The sequence below is a fragment of the Salvelinus fontinalis genome, chromosome 5, assembly GCF_029448725.1.
Source record: "Salvelinus fontinalis isolate EN_2023a chromosome 5, ASM2944872v1, whole genome shotgun sequence".
NCBI lineage: Eukaryota > Metazoa > Chordata > Actinopteri > Salmoniformes > Salmonidae > Salvelinus > Salvelinus fontinalis.
In genome coordinates this window covers 903,416-921,989 of record NC_074669.1, presented here as the reverse complement: position 1 = coordinate 921,989, position 18,574 = coordinate 903,416, and the positions used below count along the sequence as shown (strand labels likewise).

General features: G+C 42.5%; 1 protein-coding gene across 1 annotated transcript in view; it reads right to left on the bottom strand.

Moving 5' to 3' along the window:
- The window catches only part of ano3 (anoctamin 3), a 126,035-nt gene that overhangs the window by 55,029 nt on the left and 52,432 nt on the right, over window positions 1-18,574 (bottom strand). Inside the window, exons 6-9 of the mRNA XM_055922023.1 lie at window positions 14,007-14,107; window positions 13,750-13,794; window positions 12,426-12,560; window positions 10,253-10,359 (exon numbers count right to left, since the gene is read on the bottom strand). Coding sequence (XP_055777998.1) covers window positions 10,253-10,359; window positions 12,426-12,560; window positions 13,750-13,794; window positions 14,007-14,107 — 388 coding nt within the window. The remainder of the gene's footprint in view (window positions 1-10,252; window positions 10,360-12,425; window positions 12,561-13,749; window positions 13,795-14,006; window positions 14,108-18,574) is intronic.

Here is an 18,574-nt window from a genome sequence, read left to right as displayed (position 1 = left end):
AGTTTGATTAGGTTCTCAGCTTCTTGCACTAGATAATTGTGTCCTCTGTTAATTTCGGACGGAGAATAATCTCAGGAATCCTAAACCTAAGGCTAACTGCATTAGCTGGGTATGCTGCTGGAACATTGTTAATTGTGGGAGGCAAACCGTCTCCCTAGGGAGACTAGGTGGAGTATGGTGGGTGTCTGTAGCAGGCTAGTCACAGTATAGCCTGGAAAACAAAATGAGGGGTATACTACAAAAACAGGATCAATGAGTTAGCCAGGTAACTTTGATAAACAAACAGAAATCATTTTAGAATTTTCTGATTCATTAAAAAAGCTAGACATTAGACCATGACCATGTCAAGCGCATCTTTCTAAAAAAAAATTTAAAAAGTAATTTAATAATATTTTGGCAAGTTAGCTGGCTAACTCCTTGGTCCTGCTTTGTAATATATCCCTTTGATATGCTTAGTTTCAGAGAATATCAGCTTGATCACTAGAAGCTGTTGATCCCTTTAAGCGGAAGTGCACTGTACATAGGCCTACAGCAGACTCCCTTTAGCCATGGAGACATAACACTTAGCTCTATTATCAATGGATGAAACGCTGAGACAATGCAGCATCGTTACCACGGAGATGACCACAGACACATAAGATCACAACAGTCAACAAGCAACACTACACGGAAGGACAACATAGTAAAACAACACAATCAACATAGATATTTGTATTTCATTTTTATGTCTCACTTTAAATAATAAACTGTGTTGATTATTTCAATGGAGATATACTGTATTAACGTGTGTCAATGTGTCACTGTATAATACTACAGATAGTACGGGTCTCTCTTGTACAAATACATTTTTATCTCAATCAGACTAACCTGTATAAAAAAAGGGATTTTATATCAATGAGACTAACCTGTATAAATAAAGAGATTTTATATCAATGAGACTAACCTGTATAAATAAAGATATTTTATATCAATCAGACTAACCTGTATAAATAAAGAGATTTTATCTAAATGAGATTAACATGTATAAATAAATCTCTATGCAAAATATTAATAATCTGAAAGTAGAAAGTGTATATATATTGCTACAGGTATCCAACTGTTACAGGTATCCAAGTCAATAAAACGACAGGGGATGTCAACAACATTAAGTCCAGACCGTTTCTACTGGCTCTCTGCCCAGGATCTCTGCTACAAAAAGTCTCAGAGTAAAAGGGTGCTGGTCTAGGATCAGTTTAGCCTTTTAGATCAGAACGATGACATGGACGGGAGGGATCTGATGACATGGACAGGAGGGATCTGATCCTAGATCAGATTGTATCAGATTTTATGCAGAGGGGGTGACCTGGTCCTAGATCAGATTGTATCAGATTATATGGAGAGGGGGTGACCTGGTCCTAGATCAGATTGTATCAGATTATATGGAGAGGGGGTGACCTGATCCTAGATCAGATTGTATCAGATTATATGGAGAGGGGGTGACCTGGTCCTAGATCAGATTGTATCAGATTATATGGAGAGGGGGTGACCTGGTCCTAGATCAGATTGTATCAGATTATATGGAGAGGGGGTGACCTGGTCCTAGATCAGATTGTATCAGATTATATGGAGAGGGGGTGACCTGGTCCTAGTTCAGATTGTATCAGATTATATGGAGAGGGGGTGACCTGGTCCTAGATCAGTACTCCTACTCTGAAGACAAGACAGATTTTGAATACGGGCCCAAATGATGCCACCATCACATCACCAACACAGATACGCACCTTCCCAGAAGCTCACAGACTGAGAGATCAGTCTCCGGTCATGGTGACCATAATAATTTAGTAGAGACTCACAACATAGAGGAGGAGCTGTTGAGACAATGGAGGACAGAGGACGTAACTAGCAAAACGCTCTAGACAGACAGAATCACTATAGTATATTGGTGGGGTGTAGGGGCTGTCCTATTGCGGGTTATATTGTGTTATATACAGACAGACAACACAGTGGCGGACACGTAACTAGAAAAACGCTCTAGACTGAAACACATTAGTGGGGACTGGGGATCATTTTATTTTGGGTTTTAAGGGTTAAGGTTAAGGGGACCTCTTGCAATATATAAGAGACTTCACAATAACAAGTGCTTTCTATCATATGAAAGCATGCTTTTACTGTACACACAAACAGGTTAACATACAGACCGATATTAACAAAAAGAGGATGGACATGGGACAATACATGGATGGATGACAGTCCAACTATCCATGGAGGCAAGGCAACCTAGCTTGGTCTTCCATGCAAAGGGTCTAGCCTGATCTTCCATGCAAAGGGTCTAGCCTGATCTTCCATGCAAAGGGTCTAGCCTGGTCTTCCATGCAAAGGGTCTAGCCTGATCTTCCATGCAAAGGGTCTAGCCTGATTTTCCATGCAAAGGGTCTAGCCTGATCTTCCATGCAAAGGGTCTAGCCTGATCTTCCATGCAAAGGGTCTAGCCTGATCTTCCATGCAAAGGGTCTAGCCTGATCTTCCATGCAAAGGGTCTAGCCTGATCTTCCATGCAAAGGGTCTAGCCTGGTCTTCCATGCAAAGGGTCTAGCCTGGTCTTCCATGCAAAGGGTCTAGCCTGATCTTCCATGCAAAGGGTCTAGCCTGATCTTCCATGCAAAGGGTCTAGCCTGATCTTCCATGCAAAGGGTCTAGCCTGGTCTTCCATGCAAAGTGGAAGCTTTTATAAACGCTAATATAACTATGATATATGCCGCTTAGCAGGCACTTTTATCCAAAGTGACTTAAAGATTGAGGGCATTGTTGGTATCTAGTCATATTTTTGTTCAATGTAGTATCTAGAAGTACCTACTAGTATCTAGTAGTCATATATAGTAGCAGTATCTAGTAGTAGTATCTAGTAGTAATATCTAGTAGTAATATCTAGTAGTAGTATCTAGTAGTAGTATCTAGTAGTAATATAGTATTAGTATCTAGTAGTAATATCTAGTAGTAATATCTAGCAGTAGTATCTAGTAGTAGTATCTAGTAGTAGTATCTAGTAGTCATGTAGTAGTAGTATTTAGTAGTAATATCTAGTAGTAGTATCTAATAGTAATATAGTAGTAGTATCTAGTAGTATCAAGTAGTAATATCTAGTAGTAGTATCTAGTAGTAGTATCTAGTAGTAGTATCTAGTAGTAGTATCTAGTAGTAGTATCTAGTAGTAGTATCTAGTAGTAATATCTAGTAGTAATATCTAGTAGTCATATAGTAGTAGTATTTAGTAGTAATATCTAGTAGTAGTATTTAATAGTAATATAGTAGTAGTATCTAATAGTATCAAGTAGTAATATCTAGTAGTAGTATCTAGTAGTAGTATCTAGTAGTAATATCTAGTAGTAGTATCTAGTAGTAATATCTAGTAGTAGTATCTAGTAGTAGTATCTAGTAGTAGTATCTGGTAGCAGTATCTAGTAGTAGTATCTAGTAGTAATATCTAGTAGTAGTATATAGTAGTAGCATATAGTAGTAGTATCTACTAGTAATATCTAGTAGTCATATAGTAGTAATATTTAGTAGTAATATCTAGTAGTAATATAGTAGTAGTATCTAGTAGTATCAAGTAGTAATATCTAGTAGTAGTATCTCTGGGGTGATGAATAACGCTTCACCATCTGGCAGTCCTACAGACGAATCTGGGCTAGACTGTAAACTCTCCTTCCAGACTCATTGTAAACATCTCCAATCCAAAATTAAATCTAGAATCGACTTCCTATTTCGCAAAACAAAGCCTCCTTCACTCACGCCGCCAAACATACCCTCGTAAAACTGACTATCCTACCGATCCTCAACTTCGGCGATGTCATTTACAAAATAGCCTCCAACACTCTACTCAGCAAACTTGATGCAGTCTATCACAGTGCCATCCGTTTTGTCACCAAAGCCCCATACACTACCCACTACTGCGACCTGTATGCTCTCGTCGTCTGGCCCTCGCAACATATTCGTCGCCAGACCCACTGGCTCCAGGTCATCTATAAGTCTTTGCTAGGTAAAGCTCTGTCTTATCTCAGCTCACTGGTCACGATAACACGCGCTCCAGCAGTTATATCTCACTGGTCATCCCCAAAGCCAACACCTCCTTTGGTCGCTTTTCCTTCCAGTTCTCTGCTGCCAGTGACTGGAACGAATTGCAAAAATCGCTGAAGCTGGGGACTTATATTTCCCTCACTAACCTTAAACATCAGCTATCTGAGCAGCTAACCGATCGCTGCAGCTGTACATACCACATCTGTAAATAGCCCATCCAATCTACCTACCTCATCCCCGTATTGTTTTTATTTACTTTTCTGCTCTTTTGCTCACCAGTATTTCTACTTGCACATCATCATCTGCACATCTATCACTCTAGTGTTAATTTGCTGAATTGTAATTACTCCGCTACTATGGCCTATTTATTGCCTCACCTCCTCAGTGCACACACTGTATATAGACTTTATTTTTTTCCATTGTGCTACTGACTGTGCGCTTGTTTATTCCATGTCTAACTCTGTGTTGTTGTTTTGTGTCACACTGCTTTGCTTTATCTTGGCCAGGTCGCAGTTGTAAATGAGAACTTGTTCTCAACTAGCCTACCTGGTTAAATAAAGGTTCAATCTAAAAATCTAAAAAATGTAGTAGTAGTATATAGTAGTAGAATCTAGTAGTGGTATATAGTAGTAATATCTAGTAGTAATATCTAGTAGTAGTGTCTAGTAGTAGTATATAGTAGTAATATCTAGTAGTAGTATCTAGTAGTAGTATCTTGTAGTAGTATCTTGTAGTAATATCTAGTAGTAGTATATAGTAGTAGTGTCTAGTAGTAGTATCTAGTAGTAGTATCTAGTAGTAGTATCTAGTAGTAATATCTAGTAGTAGTATCTAGTAGTAATATATAGTAGTAGTATATAGTAGTAATATCTAGTAGTAGTATATAGTAGTAGTATACAGTAGTAGTGCCTAGTAGTAGTATATAGTAGTAATATCTAGTAGTAGTATCTTGTAGTAGTATATAGTAGTAATATCTAGTAGTAGTATCTAGTAGTAGTATCTTGTAGTAGTATATAGTAGTAATATCTAGTAGAGTGTCTAGTAGTAGTATCTAGTAGTAGTATCTAGTAGTAGTATCTAGTAGTAATATCTAGTAGTAGTATATAGTAGTAATATCTAGTAGTAGTATCTAGTAGTAGTATCTAGTAGTAGTATATAGTAGTAATATCTAGTAGTAGTATATAGTAGTAGTATATAGTAGTAATATCTAGTAGTAGTATCTAGTTGTAGTATATAGTAGTAATATCTAGTAGTAGTATATAGTAGCAGTATATAGTAGTAATATCTAGAAGTAGTATCTAGTAGTAGTATCTTGTAGTGGTATATAGTAGTAATATCTAGTAGTAGTATATAGTAGTAGTATACAGTAGTAATATCTAGTAGTAGTATCTAGTAGTAGTATCTTGTAGTAGTATATAGTAGTAATATCTAGTAGTAGTATATAGTAGTAGTGTCTAGTAGTAGTATCTAGTAGTAGTATCTAGTAGTAGTATCTAGTAGTAGTATATAGTAGTAATATCTAGTAGTAGTATCTAGTAGTAGTATCTAGTAGTAGTATATAGTAGTAATATCTAGTAGTAGTATATAGTAGTAATATCTAGTAGTAGTATCTAGTTGTAGTATCTAGTAGGAATATTTAGTAGTAATATCTAGTAGTAGTATCTAGTAGTAGTATCAAGTAGTAGTATCTAGTAGTAGTATATAGTAGTAATATCTAGTAGTAATATAGTAGTAGTATCTAGTAGTAGTATCTAGTAGTAATATAGTAGTAATATCTAGTAGTAGTATCTAGTAGTAATATAGTAGTAGTATCTAGTAGTAGTATTGGTAAGAGGAGGAATGTAAGCTAAGGTAAATGTTCTAGCAAACATTGTCAACATTTTCCTGTTTTAGCCGGACACTACTAAGCAATAATCCTTTAGCATGTCTGATTCAGTGACGAGATCGGTATGTGTGTGTGTGTGTGTGTGTGTGTGTGTGTGTGTGTGTGTGTGTGTGTGTGTGTGTGTGTCTGTGTCTGTGTCTGTGTGTGTGTGTGTGTGTGTGTGTGTGTGTGTGTGTGTGTGTGTGTGTGTGTGTGTGTGTGTGTGTGTGTGTGTGTGTGTGTGTGTGTGGGATGTGTGTGATGTGTAGTTCATCCCTTGGCAGGAGTAGGTCTCTCTGAAAGTTAACGTCATCCTCTGATTTCAGTACTACATTTATTAGGTCACGTGCACGACGGAGGGGATTTGAAGAGGATTTGTCACTCATTTGGCACGCTCTGATCTTATTGGTTGAGGAGGCATGGAGAGGTCACAGTATTATAATATTACATAGAGCCCTTCAAGGCCAAACTCTAATCAGCAAACAAGTAACAGGGCAAACAGACAAGAGGTTTGAATGAGAGGGACAAGCCTAGTCCCAGATCTGTTTGTGCCGTCTTCTTCAAGACCAAAGGAGTCGGCAAGATAGCGCAAACTGATCTGAGACTAAGGGAGAGATGGATGGTTTGAGAGAAAGGAAAGTCTGTGGATTAACATGGTCCCCAGATCTGTTTGTGCTGTATAGCATAACATATCTTATCCAACTCCTATGGCCATCGCTATACAGCACAAACCGATCTGGGATCAGTCTGTGGAAGGGAGAGAAAACAACAGCAACATTAGACAGAATGATAGGTCATGGAGTAGACTAAAGGATCAGCTAGCATTGGAAGAATACCAACTACAGTGGATTACATTTGAATCAACCCACACCAACACAACAAGTCCTGCATTATAAAATACATTATAATTGCCCCCACAACTACTCTCAAATCCCAGAGGCATAAATAACTAACCAAATCCCAGAAGCATAAATAAGTAACTATATCCCAGAGGCATAAATAACTAACCAAAGCCACCATAAATAACTAACCAACGCCACCATAAATAACTAACCAAAGCCACCATAAATAACTAACCAACGCCACCATAAATAACTGACCAAAGCCAACATTAATAACTAACCAAAGTCACCATAAATAACTGACCAAAGCCACCATTAATAACTAACCAAAGCCACCATTAATAACTACCCAAAGCCAACATAAATAACTAACCAAAGTCACCATAAATAACTGACCAAAACCACCATTAATAACTGACCAAAGCCACCATTAATAACTAACCAAAGCCACCATTAATAACTGACCAAAGCCACCATTAATAACTAACCAAATTCACCATAAATAACTAACCAAAGCCACCATTAATAACTAACCAAATCCACCATAAATAACTAACCAAATCCACCATAAATAACTAACCAAAGCCACCACTAATAACGGACCAAAGTCACCATTAATAACTACCCAAAGCCACCATTAATAACTAACCAAAGCCACCATTAATAACTAACCAAAGCCACCATTAATAACTAATCAAAGCCACCATTAATAACTAACCAAATCCACCATTAATAACTGACCAGTCACCATCAATAACTACCCAAAGTCACCATTAATAACTAACCAAAGTCACCATTAATAACTAACCAAAGCCACCATTAACAACTGACCGAAGCCACCATTAATAACTAACCAAAGCCACCAAATTCTAAATTATAGATGTCCTTCTCTTTCCTTCCTTAGTTTCTAGAGAGCCAAATGGTATTCAACAGAATGTCCCCAAAGGATTTGAAACAGCGAGCTATGTGACGATGGACACATAGATAAATGACACAATTCAAACGAGACAAATGTGATCAGCAGGACAGAGGAAAACAGAAAGAAGACAGACAATTCATACGTTTCACTGTATTAGCTAATGCCTTCCCTTTCTTAAACATCTCGACCATTGACCTATTTAGAGTATAATGTATTGTAGTACTAGATATATAGTACTGGATATATAGTACTGGATATAGTAGTACTTGATATATAGTACTGGATGTAGTAATACTAGATATATAGTACTGGATATATAGTACTGGACATATAGTACTGGATATAGTAGTACTGGATATATAGTACTGGATGTAGTAGTACTGGATATATAGTACTGGATATATAGTACTGGATGTGGTAGTACTGGATATATAGTACTGGATATAGTAGTACTGGATATAGTAGTACTGGATTTACAGTACTGGATATATAGTACTGGATATATAGTACTGGATGTAGTAGTACTGGATATAATTGCACACAGGCCTACAAGCCCTCAGTCCAGCCTCTCTCAGCCTATTGCGGAAAGTCTGAGCACTGATGGAGGGATTGTGCGTTCCTGGTGTATCTCGGGAAGTTGCCATCCTGTATCTGTCCCGCAGGTGTCATGTTCGGATATACCGATCCTGTGCAGGTGTTGTTACACATGGTCTGCCACTGCGAGGGCGATCAACTGTCTGTCCTGTCTCCCTGTAGCGCTGTAAGACAGGTCCTCACCAGACATCACCGGCAACAACGTCACCTATGGGCACAAACCCACCGTCGCTGGACCAGACAGGAGTGGCAAAAAGTGCTCTTCACTGAGAAGTCATGGTTTGGTCTCACCAGGGGTGATGGTTGGATTCGCGTTTATCATCGAAGGAATGAGCATTACACCGAGGCCTGTACTCTGGAGCGGGATCGATTTGGAAGTGGATGGTCCGTCATGGTCTGGGGCGTTGCGTCACAGCATCATCGGACTGAGCTTGTTGTCATTGTAGGCAATCTCAATGCTGTGTGTTACAGGGAGGACATCCTCCTCCCTCATGTGGTACCCTTCCTGCATGCTCAACCTGACACGACCCTCCAGCATGGCAATGCCACCAGCCATACTGCTCATTCTGTGCGTGATTTCCTGCAAGACAGGAATGTCAGTGTTCTGTCATGGCCACCAAAGAGTTCCTTATCTCAATCCCATTGAGCACGTCTGGGACCTGTTGGATCGGAGGGTAAGGGCTAGGGCCATTCACCCCAGAAATGTCCGGGAACATGCAGGTGCCTTGGTGGAAGAGTGGGGTAACATCTGTCGGGGTTCGTTCCTTGTTCCTTTTCAATCATTGGCTCATTTGTGAAATTAGCATTCAGACAATATCTTTAAGTAAATTAATCAAAAACCTTTATTAACGCAATTGCAGACAGAAGTTGACAACAGGAACATAGCACGCATGTTTCCGAGTTAGTTCTGCAAAATAGGAAAGGGTCCAAGTTATTTTATTAAGCCTGCAGTCACTGCCTATGTCATTACCTTCTACTCATGAGACCAAACCCATGCACACACAGCTATACAAACAAGAGTTTCAGTGTTATCTATAGGCTCAGCAGTAAATGTCCACTCCCCAAGTTGATTTATAGTGGAATGTCTGACTAGTCTCTTATCTCTTTCACTCCCCTGCAGAGTTCTGTCTCACAGTCACACATCTCTCAGACCATTTCTTTATAAGAGGCAGAGACTAGAAAATACTAACAATATTAACAATATTAAACCTTATAATGCATATATATATTGTTAATCTGTAGTCTAGGACCCTACAAATGTAAGGAGGAGGGGTCTTATAACCCCTCCCCTTCTATTAATACAACATAAGCATAATCAATTATTATAATACATCAAACATTTGGTACAGCCCCTATCATAACCCCAAGGTGAACCCGACAAATCTCACAGCAAGAACTGGCAAATCTGGTGCAGTCCATGATGCATGGAGTACTTAGATGCACTGCAGTACTTAATGCAGCTGGTGGCCACACCAGATACTGACTGTTACTTTTGATTTTGACCCCCCCCCCCCCTTTGTTCAGGGACACATTATTCAATTTCTGTTAGTCACATGTCTGTGGAACTTGTTCAGTTTATGTCTCAATTGTTGAATTTTGTTATGTTCATACAAATATTTACACATGTTAAGTTTGCTGAAAATAAACACAGTTGACAGTGAGAGGATGTTTCTTTTTTTGCTGAGTTTATATTGGATATACAGTATGTATATGTACCATCACGTTGAACTGTAGTATTATTGGATTATCATTCACAGTCACTGTATTTCAGATGTGCATTGTAAAATACTGCATTTTGTTTTGTACAATGAATATTGAGTCTACACAGGGTGTTTCAAAGCCTAAGATGCAATAAGATTTAAGGACAACCCCCAATATATAAAGGAGATAGATAGATAGATAGATAGATAGATAGATAGATAGATAGATAGATAGATAGATAGATAGATAGATAGATAGATAGATAGAGTAGCTCCGTACCCATCTTAGACTTCCCGTCCTCATACTTGGTGCGTTGGAGAACATGGTGGACTATTCTGCTTCTGGTGGAGTTGGAGAAGAACGTATGTCTGTTGTTGATGGTAAAACTGAGAGAAGAGAGAAAAACAAACAAACAAGTCATCATTGTCTTTTAAAGCAAACAGAGGATGTGGGAGTAGAACCCTGGTCACTGGCGTGAAAGGAAGTCCCACTATGCATCGCCCCAATAGGGTTAACCTACTTGGGGGGGTTGTAAAGTGGCTCATTAGCAAGGATTTGCTAAAGAATTATGATACAGTACACATTATCATCCATTCTAGACAGCAGGGTTTGATAGGTTACTTTCTTTTTTTGTAATCAGTTACAGTTAGTAGTTACCTGTCCCAAATGTTAATCAACAATGTCATTTTGGAATTACCCAAACTCAGTAATGTAATTGGATTACTTTCATTTACTTTATGATTACTTCCCCCCTTAACAGGCATTATTAGAATAAGACAAAAAAGATCCATCGAAACGGATTTGGTGTGTTGTCATAGTGGTCTCTGACTTGTGGTCAGACTCGCTCAGGTGGAACAAACTTAAAACTTGGGTATTTTTTCAACGCAGAATTGAATGTCTTTGAGAAAACTGAAAGGTGTCATAATGATTTTTTTCTCTCGCAAACATCCTTTCTGAATTTAAAAGTAATCCAAGAAGTAATCATCTAGTTTTTCTAAAGTGTCTGCTATCAGTTAATCGCCAAGCCTGCTAGACAAGAATCCATATTTGTAAAACTGAGGAGAGAAGAAACCAACAACTAAGATCTTATAAAAGGCAGTCTGCACTCAATCACATTCTTAAAACATATCAATAACTCATCTAATAAACTTCCCACTAAAATAACACTAAAATAGCAAAGCTTTCCAGGACCAGCAAATGTTTATTTGATGTTTTTTAATCCAAGAACAAAGTTTGTCAAAGAGATGAGGAGATGAAAACAAAATGGCAGAATGAGACGAGATGAAAACAAAATGGCAGAATGAGACGAGATGAAAACAAAATGGCAGAATGAGACGAGGAGATGAAAACAAAATGGCAGAATGAGACGAGATGAAAACAAAATGGCAGAATGAGACAAGGAGATGAAAACAAAATGGCGGAATGAGACAAGGAGATGAAAACAAAATGGCAGAATGAGACGAGATGAAAACAAAATGGCAGAATGAGACGAGATGAAAACAAAATGGCAGAATGAGATGAGGAGATGAAAACAAAATGGCAGAATGAGACGAGATGAAAACAAAATGGCAGAATGAGATGAGGAGATGAAAACAAAATGGCAGAATGAGATGAGGAGATGAAAACAAAATGGCAGAATGAGATGAGGAGATGAAAACAAAATGGCAGAATGAGATGAGGAGATGAAAACAAAAGAGTTAAGAAAGGGAGATTAGGGGTTGTCATAACAGAACCAGGTACCGCTTCTGTAGGGTGTATTATAATAGCCCTTATCATGTCCTCCTCTACTCTCCAATGCAGCCTATACAAACACACATCATAGAATACAAATAACCCAGTCTAATTATTCCATCCCTATTCACAAGCTGTTAGAGATGTGTGTGTGTGTGTGTGTGTGTGTGTGTGTGTGTGTGTGTGTGTGTGTGTGTGTGTGTCTGTGTCTGTGCGTGCGTGCGTGCGTGCGTGTGTGTGTGTGTTTGTAACCCACTGGTGCATGAGTGCCATGCTGAACGGGGCTGTGTAGCAGTCTGTCTCCTCTAGGTCAGGTAAGAGTTAGGGTTAAGGTTAGGAGGTTAGGTTGGGGTGTTAGGTTAGGGGGTTAGGTTAGGGTTTAGGTTAAGGGGGTTGAAGTATAGAACCTACTGGTGCATGAGTGCCATGCTGAACGGGGCTGTGTAGCAGTCTGTCTCCTCTAGGTCAGGTAAGAGTTAGGGTTAAGGTTAGGAGGTTAGGTTGGGGTGTTAGGTTAGGGGGTTAGGTTAGGGTTTAGGTTAAGGGGGTTGAAGTATAGAACCTACTGGTGCATGCGTGCCCTGCTGAACGGGGCTGTGTAGCAGTCTGTCTCCTCTAGGTCAGGTAAGAGTTAGGGTTAAGGTTAGGAGGTTAGGTTGGGGTGTTAGGTTAGGGGGTTAGGTTAGGGTTTAGGTTAAGGGGGTTGAAGTATAGAACCTACTGGTGCATGCGTGCCCTGCTGAACGGGGCTGTGTAGCAGTCTGTCTCCTCTAGGTCAGGTAAGGCCTCTTTGTCCAGCTTCATGGGGTTCCTGGGTAACCAACTCTTTATCTGACGACACCTCAGATGGAACCGGCTGCAGTGAGAAACAACAGAAAATAGAGGATTAAAGAATTAATTACGAAGATTATCCTAGAGACTGTTGTGTTTGCTCGGTGATAAAAATTAGTAGTTAGCCTGGCTCAACCAGAGTAAACTGACTCACATTAGTGTCACAATGACATACATTAACTGTTTATACTTTCTACACAAACAGTATGTTATAGTCCTATAATTACAACGGTCTTTCTAAACCTTCCTAAACATCTCCGTCGGGGGACTGCGTTATTATGAGTCATTTGTTTTGCAGACACTTTACTTTATTCAGGGTGACTTATTGGGCTTAACAGAGCTTAAATCGCACATTCTTACACACAACAGAACATGTTTAAATAGAAGGATAAACTAATCCTGAACTAATTAATAAAATCCTGAATTAAGTCCTCTGGGGTAGAGCTAGATGACAGTTTGACCCATTCACCCTCTGTGATTAAATGACAGTTAACCTCTTCCATGCTTTGTTTAGAGAGTACCGAAGTAGAGGGGGAGATAGGCAAGTAACTCCCTGATGGTCAATAATGTCTGTATCTTAAAACAGTTAGATCATCTAACTGCCTGATGGCCGATGATGGCTCCATCTTACAGCCAGATCATCTAACTCCCTGATGGCCGATGATGGCTCCATCTTACAGTTAGATCATCTAACTCCCTGATGGCCGATGATGGCTCCATCTTACAGTTAGATCATCTAACTCCCTGATGGCCGATGATGGCTCCATCTTACAGCCAGATCATCTAACTCCCTGATGGCCGATGATGGCTCCATCTTACAGCCAGATCATCTAACTCCCTGATGGCCGATGATGGCTCCATTTTACAGCTAGATCATCTAATCCCCTGATGGCCGATGATGGCTCCATCTTACAGTTAGATCATCTAACTCCCTGATGGCCGATGATGGCTCCATTTTACAGCTAGATCATCTAATCCCCTCATGGCCGGTGATGGCTCCATTTTACAGCCAGATCATCTAATCCCCTGATGGCTGATGATTGCTGCATCATAAAATAACAACTAGAGCTCTCATCTTGAGAGAACAGAGTCACTCCAGCTGTGCTGAATGCTGCCTAAAGTGTATTTCATTAGAAGTGCTCTGCAGTGCTCAGCCAGTCGGCTCAGCAGCAGACTGTGGCTGAACTTTATGATCACACTGAAAATTCACTTACCTGCCCAGAGTTTTGCTCTTCCAATCTGTAAAGTAACTTTTCTTTCTGAAAGATAAATAACAATAAATTAGATATTGTGGGATGGGTCGAAGAGTCCAACAGATCAAGCCATACAAATAGTCCTAATGCTTTATTGAATGTGCTGTTGTTAAAGATGTTTGATTAGCAGTTATTAACGCTTATGTCGTGCATTATAATGCATTATGTACAGCTCATAACCCTTATAAATGTGTTTATAATGCATTATGAAGTGCTACCTGAATGGCATTCTGATATTCATCTGCTCAGCGTATTTACAAAGAGTGTCCCACGGAGCATGGATCTTCACAAACATGATGTCGGTGTTGGTCAGAGACGGCTTTCGAGAGGGCACAAAACTAGAAATTAGCTTGTGACAAAAAAAACTAGTATCTAACAATCTGATGACAATATTTGAGAAAATACTGACGAGTGCCACAGCCCTTATCATTTACCAAATAGATAAATAAAAGCTGTTAAAACAAATTCAAGGCATTGTCTAAAAAAAATGTGTTTCACACTAGTTTCTGTAACCAGATAGAAAGACAACGAGTCATGAATACAGAACTGAAGGGAGAATATGGGAAAGAGTACGTATTAAACTCAGCAAAAAAGGAAACGTCCCTTTTTCAGGACCCCGTCTTTCAAAGATAATTCATAAAAATCCCCAAATAACTTCACAGATCTTCATTGTAAAGGGTTTAAACACTGTTTCCCATGCCTGTTCATTTTTAATTTTTTTTATTTTATTTCACCTTTTATTTAACCAGGTAGGCCAGTTGAGAACAAGTTCTCATTTACAACTGCGACCTGGCCAAGATAAATCAAAAGCAGTGCGATCACACACAACAACACAGAGTTACACATAAACAAACATACAGTTCAAAAGAGCAAGAGGGTAAGTAATAATATGGGGATGAGGTAGTTGGGTGTGCTATTTACAGGTACAGTGCTGCTCTGACAGGTGATGATTAAAGTTAGAGAGGGAGATATAAGACTCCAGTTTCAGTGATTTTTGCAATTCGTTTCAGTCATTGGCAGCAGAGAACTGGAAGGAAAGGCAGCCAAAGTAAGTGTTGGCTTTGGGGATGACCAGTGAAATATAACTGCTGGAGCGCGTGCTACGGGTGGGTGTTGTTATGGTGACCAGTGAGCTGAGATAAGGCAGGGCATTACCTAGCATACACTTATAGATGACCTGGAGCCAGTGGGTTTGGCGACGAATATGTAGTGAGGGCCAGCCAAAGAGAGCGTACAGGTCGCAGTGGTGGGTAGTATATGGGGCTTTAGTGACAAAACGGATGGCACTGTGATAGACTACATCCAATTTGCTGAGTAGAGTGTTGGAGGCTATTTTGTAAAAGACATTGCCGAAGTCAAGGATCGGTAGGTATGTTTGGCAGCATGAGTGAAGGAGGCTTTGTTGCAAAATAGGAAGCTGATTTTAGATCAAATGTGGGGGAGAAGCTTTATGTGAGTCTGGAAGGAAAGTTTAACCAGACACCTAGGTATTTGTAGTTGTCCACATATTCTAAGTCAGAACCGTCCAGAGGAGTGATGCTAGTCGGGCGGGAGGGTGCGGGCAGCAATCGGTTGAAGAGCATGCACTTAGTTTTACTTGCATTTAAGAGCAGTTGGAGGCCATGGAAGGAGTGTTGTATGGCATTGAAGCTCATTTGGAGGTTTGTTAGCACAGTGTCCAAAGAAGGGCCAGATGTATACAGAATGGTGTTGTCTGCGTAGAGGTGGATCAAAGAATCACCAGGAGCAAGAGCGACATCATTGATGTATACAGAGAAGAGAGTCGGCCCGAGAATTGAACCCTGTGGCACCCCCATAGAGACTACCAGAGGCCCAGACAACAGGCCAGCCCTGAAGACGGCTGCACAGTATTGTTTTTTATCAATGGCGGTTATGATATCGTTTAGGACCATGTTCATTAATTAAACCATAAACAATTAATGAACATGCACCTGTGGAACAGTCGTTCAGGCACTAACAACTTACATACGGTAGGCAATTAAGGTCAAAGTTATGAAAACTTAGGACACTAAAGAGACTTTTCTACTGACTCTGATAAACACCAAAAGAAAGATGTCCAGTGTCCCTGCTCATCTGCGTGATCGTGCCTTAGGCATGCTACAAGGAGGCATGAGGACTGCAGGTGTGGCCAGGGCAATAAATTGTACTGTCCGTACTGTGAGACGCCTAAGACAGCGCTACAGGGAGACAAGACGAACAGCTGAACGTCCTCGCAGTGGCAGACCACGTGTAACAACATCTGCACAGGATCGGTACATCCGAACATCACACCTACGGGACAGGTACAGGATGGCAACAACAACTGTCTGAGTTACACCAAGAACACACAATCCCTCCATCAGTGCTCAGACTGTCCGCAATAGGCTGAGAGAGGCTGGACTGAGGGCTTGTAGGCCTGTTGTAAGGCAGGTCCTCACCAGACATCACCGGCAACAACATTGCCTACGAGCACAAACCCACCGTCGCCGGACCAGACAGGACTGGCAAAAAGTACTCTTCTTTGACGAGTCACGGTTTTGTCTCACCAGAGGTGATGGTCGGATTCACGTTTATCGTGGAAGGAATGAGCGTTACACTGAGGCCTGTACTCTGGAGCGGGATCGCTTTGGAGGTGGAGGGTCCATCATGGTCTGGGGCGGTGTGTCACAGCATCATCGGACTGAGCTTGTTGTCATTGCAAGCAATCTCAACTCTGTGCGTTACAGGGAAGACATCCTGCTTCCTCATGTGGTACCCTTCCTGCATGCTCATCCTGACATGGCCCTCCAGCATGGCAATGCCACCAGCCATACTGCTCGTTCTGTGCCTGATTTTCTGCAAGACAGGAATGTCAGTGTTCTGCCATGGACAGCGAAGAGCCCGGATCTCAATCCCATTGAGCACGTCTGGGACCTGTTGGATCGGAGGGGCCGAGTCAAGACCAAGACCGGAGGCGGTAGGGGGCTGAGTCAAGACCGAGACCAGAGGGGGGAGGGGGCCGAGTCAAGACCGAGAGCGGAGGGGACCAAGTCAAGACCGAGAGCGGAGGGGGCCGAGTCAAGACCGAGACCAGAGGGGGGAGGGGGCCGAGTCAAGACCGAGAGCGGAGGGGGCCAAGTCAAGACCGAGACCAGAGGGGGGAGGGGACCGAGTCAAGACCGAGACCGGAGGGGTTGGGGGGGACCGAGTCAAGACCGAGACCAGAGGGGGTGGGGGGGTCCGAGTCAAGACCGAGACCGGAGAGGGGGCAGAGTCAAGACCGTGACCGGAGTGGGGGCCGAGTCAAGACTGAGACCGGAGGGGGGAGGGGGCCAGAGTCAAGACAGAGACCGGAGGGGGGCGAGTCAAGACCGAGACCGGAGGGGGGAGGGGATCGAGTCAAGACCGAGAGCGGAGGGGGCCGAGTCAAGACCGAGACCGGAGGATCTGGGGGGGACCGAGTCAAGACCGAGACCGGAGGGGGGAGGGGGCAGAGTCAAAACTGAGACCGGAGGGGGAGGGGGCAGAGTCAAGACTGAGACTGGAGGGGGCCGAGTCAAGACTGAGACCGGAGGGGGCAGAGTCAAGACTGAGACCGGAGGGTCTGGGGGGGACCGAGTCAAGACCGAGACCAGAGGGGGTGGGGGGGTCCGAGTCAAGACCGAGACCGGAGGGGGGAGGGGGCAGAGTCAAGACCGAGACCGGAGGGGGGAGGGGGCCGAGTCAAGACTGAGACCGGAGGGGGCCGAGTCAAGACTGAGACCGGAGAGGGCAGAGTCAAGACTGAGACCGGAGGGGGCCGAGTCAAGATTGAGACCGGAGGGGGCCGAGTCAAGACCGAGACCAGAGGGTTGAGGGGGCCGAGTCAAGACTGAGACCGGAGGGGGCCGAGTCAAGACTGAGACCGGAGGGGGCCGAGTCAAGACTGAGACCGGAGGGGGCCGAGTCAAGACTGAGACCGGAGGGGGGAGGGGGCAGAGTCAAGACCGAGAACGGAGGGGGGAGTGGGCCGAGTCAAGACCGAGACCGGAGGGGGCCGAGTCAAGACTGAGACCGGAGGGGGCCGAGTCAAGACTGAGACCGGAGGGGGCCGAGTCAAGACCGAGACCAGAGGGTTGAGGGGGCCGAGTCAAGACTGAGACCGGAGGGGGCCGAGTCAAGACCGAGACCAGAGGGTTGAGGGGGGGTCCAATTGAGTCCAATTCAAGACCATAATAAGAGTTCAAAATATCCAGTATTTCTGTATTCATCTTTCAGAACAACATTTGGGATTCTCACTTGAGTGGGTTGAGTCACTGACGTGGTCTTCCTGTCTGGGTTGGCGCCACCCCTTGGGTTGTGCCGTGGCGGAGATCTCCGTGGGCTATACTCGGCCTTGTCTCAGGATGGTAAGTTGGTGGTTGAAGATATACCTCTAGTGGTGTGGGCGCTGTGCTTTGGCAAAGTGGGTGGGGTTATATCCTGCCTGTTTGGCCCTGTCCGGGGGTATCATCGGATGGGGCCACAGTGTCTCCTGACCCCTCCTGTCTCAGTCTCCAGTATTTATGCTGCAGTAGTTTATGTGTTGGGGGGCTAGGGTCAGTCTGTTATATCTGGTGTATTTCTCCTGTCTTATCCGGTGTCCTGTGTGAATTTAAGTATGCTCTCTCTAATTCTCTCTTTCGGAGGACCTGAGCCCTAGGCCCATGCCTCAGGACTACCTGGCATGATGACTCCTTGCTGTCCCCAGTCCACCTGGCCGTGCTGCTGCTCCAGTTTCAACTGTTCTGCCTGCGGCTATGGAACCCTGACCTGTTCACCGGACGTG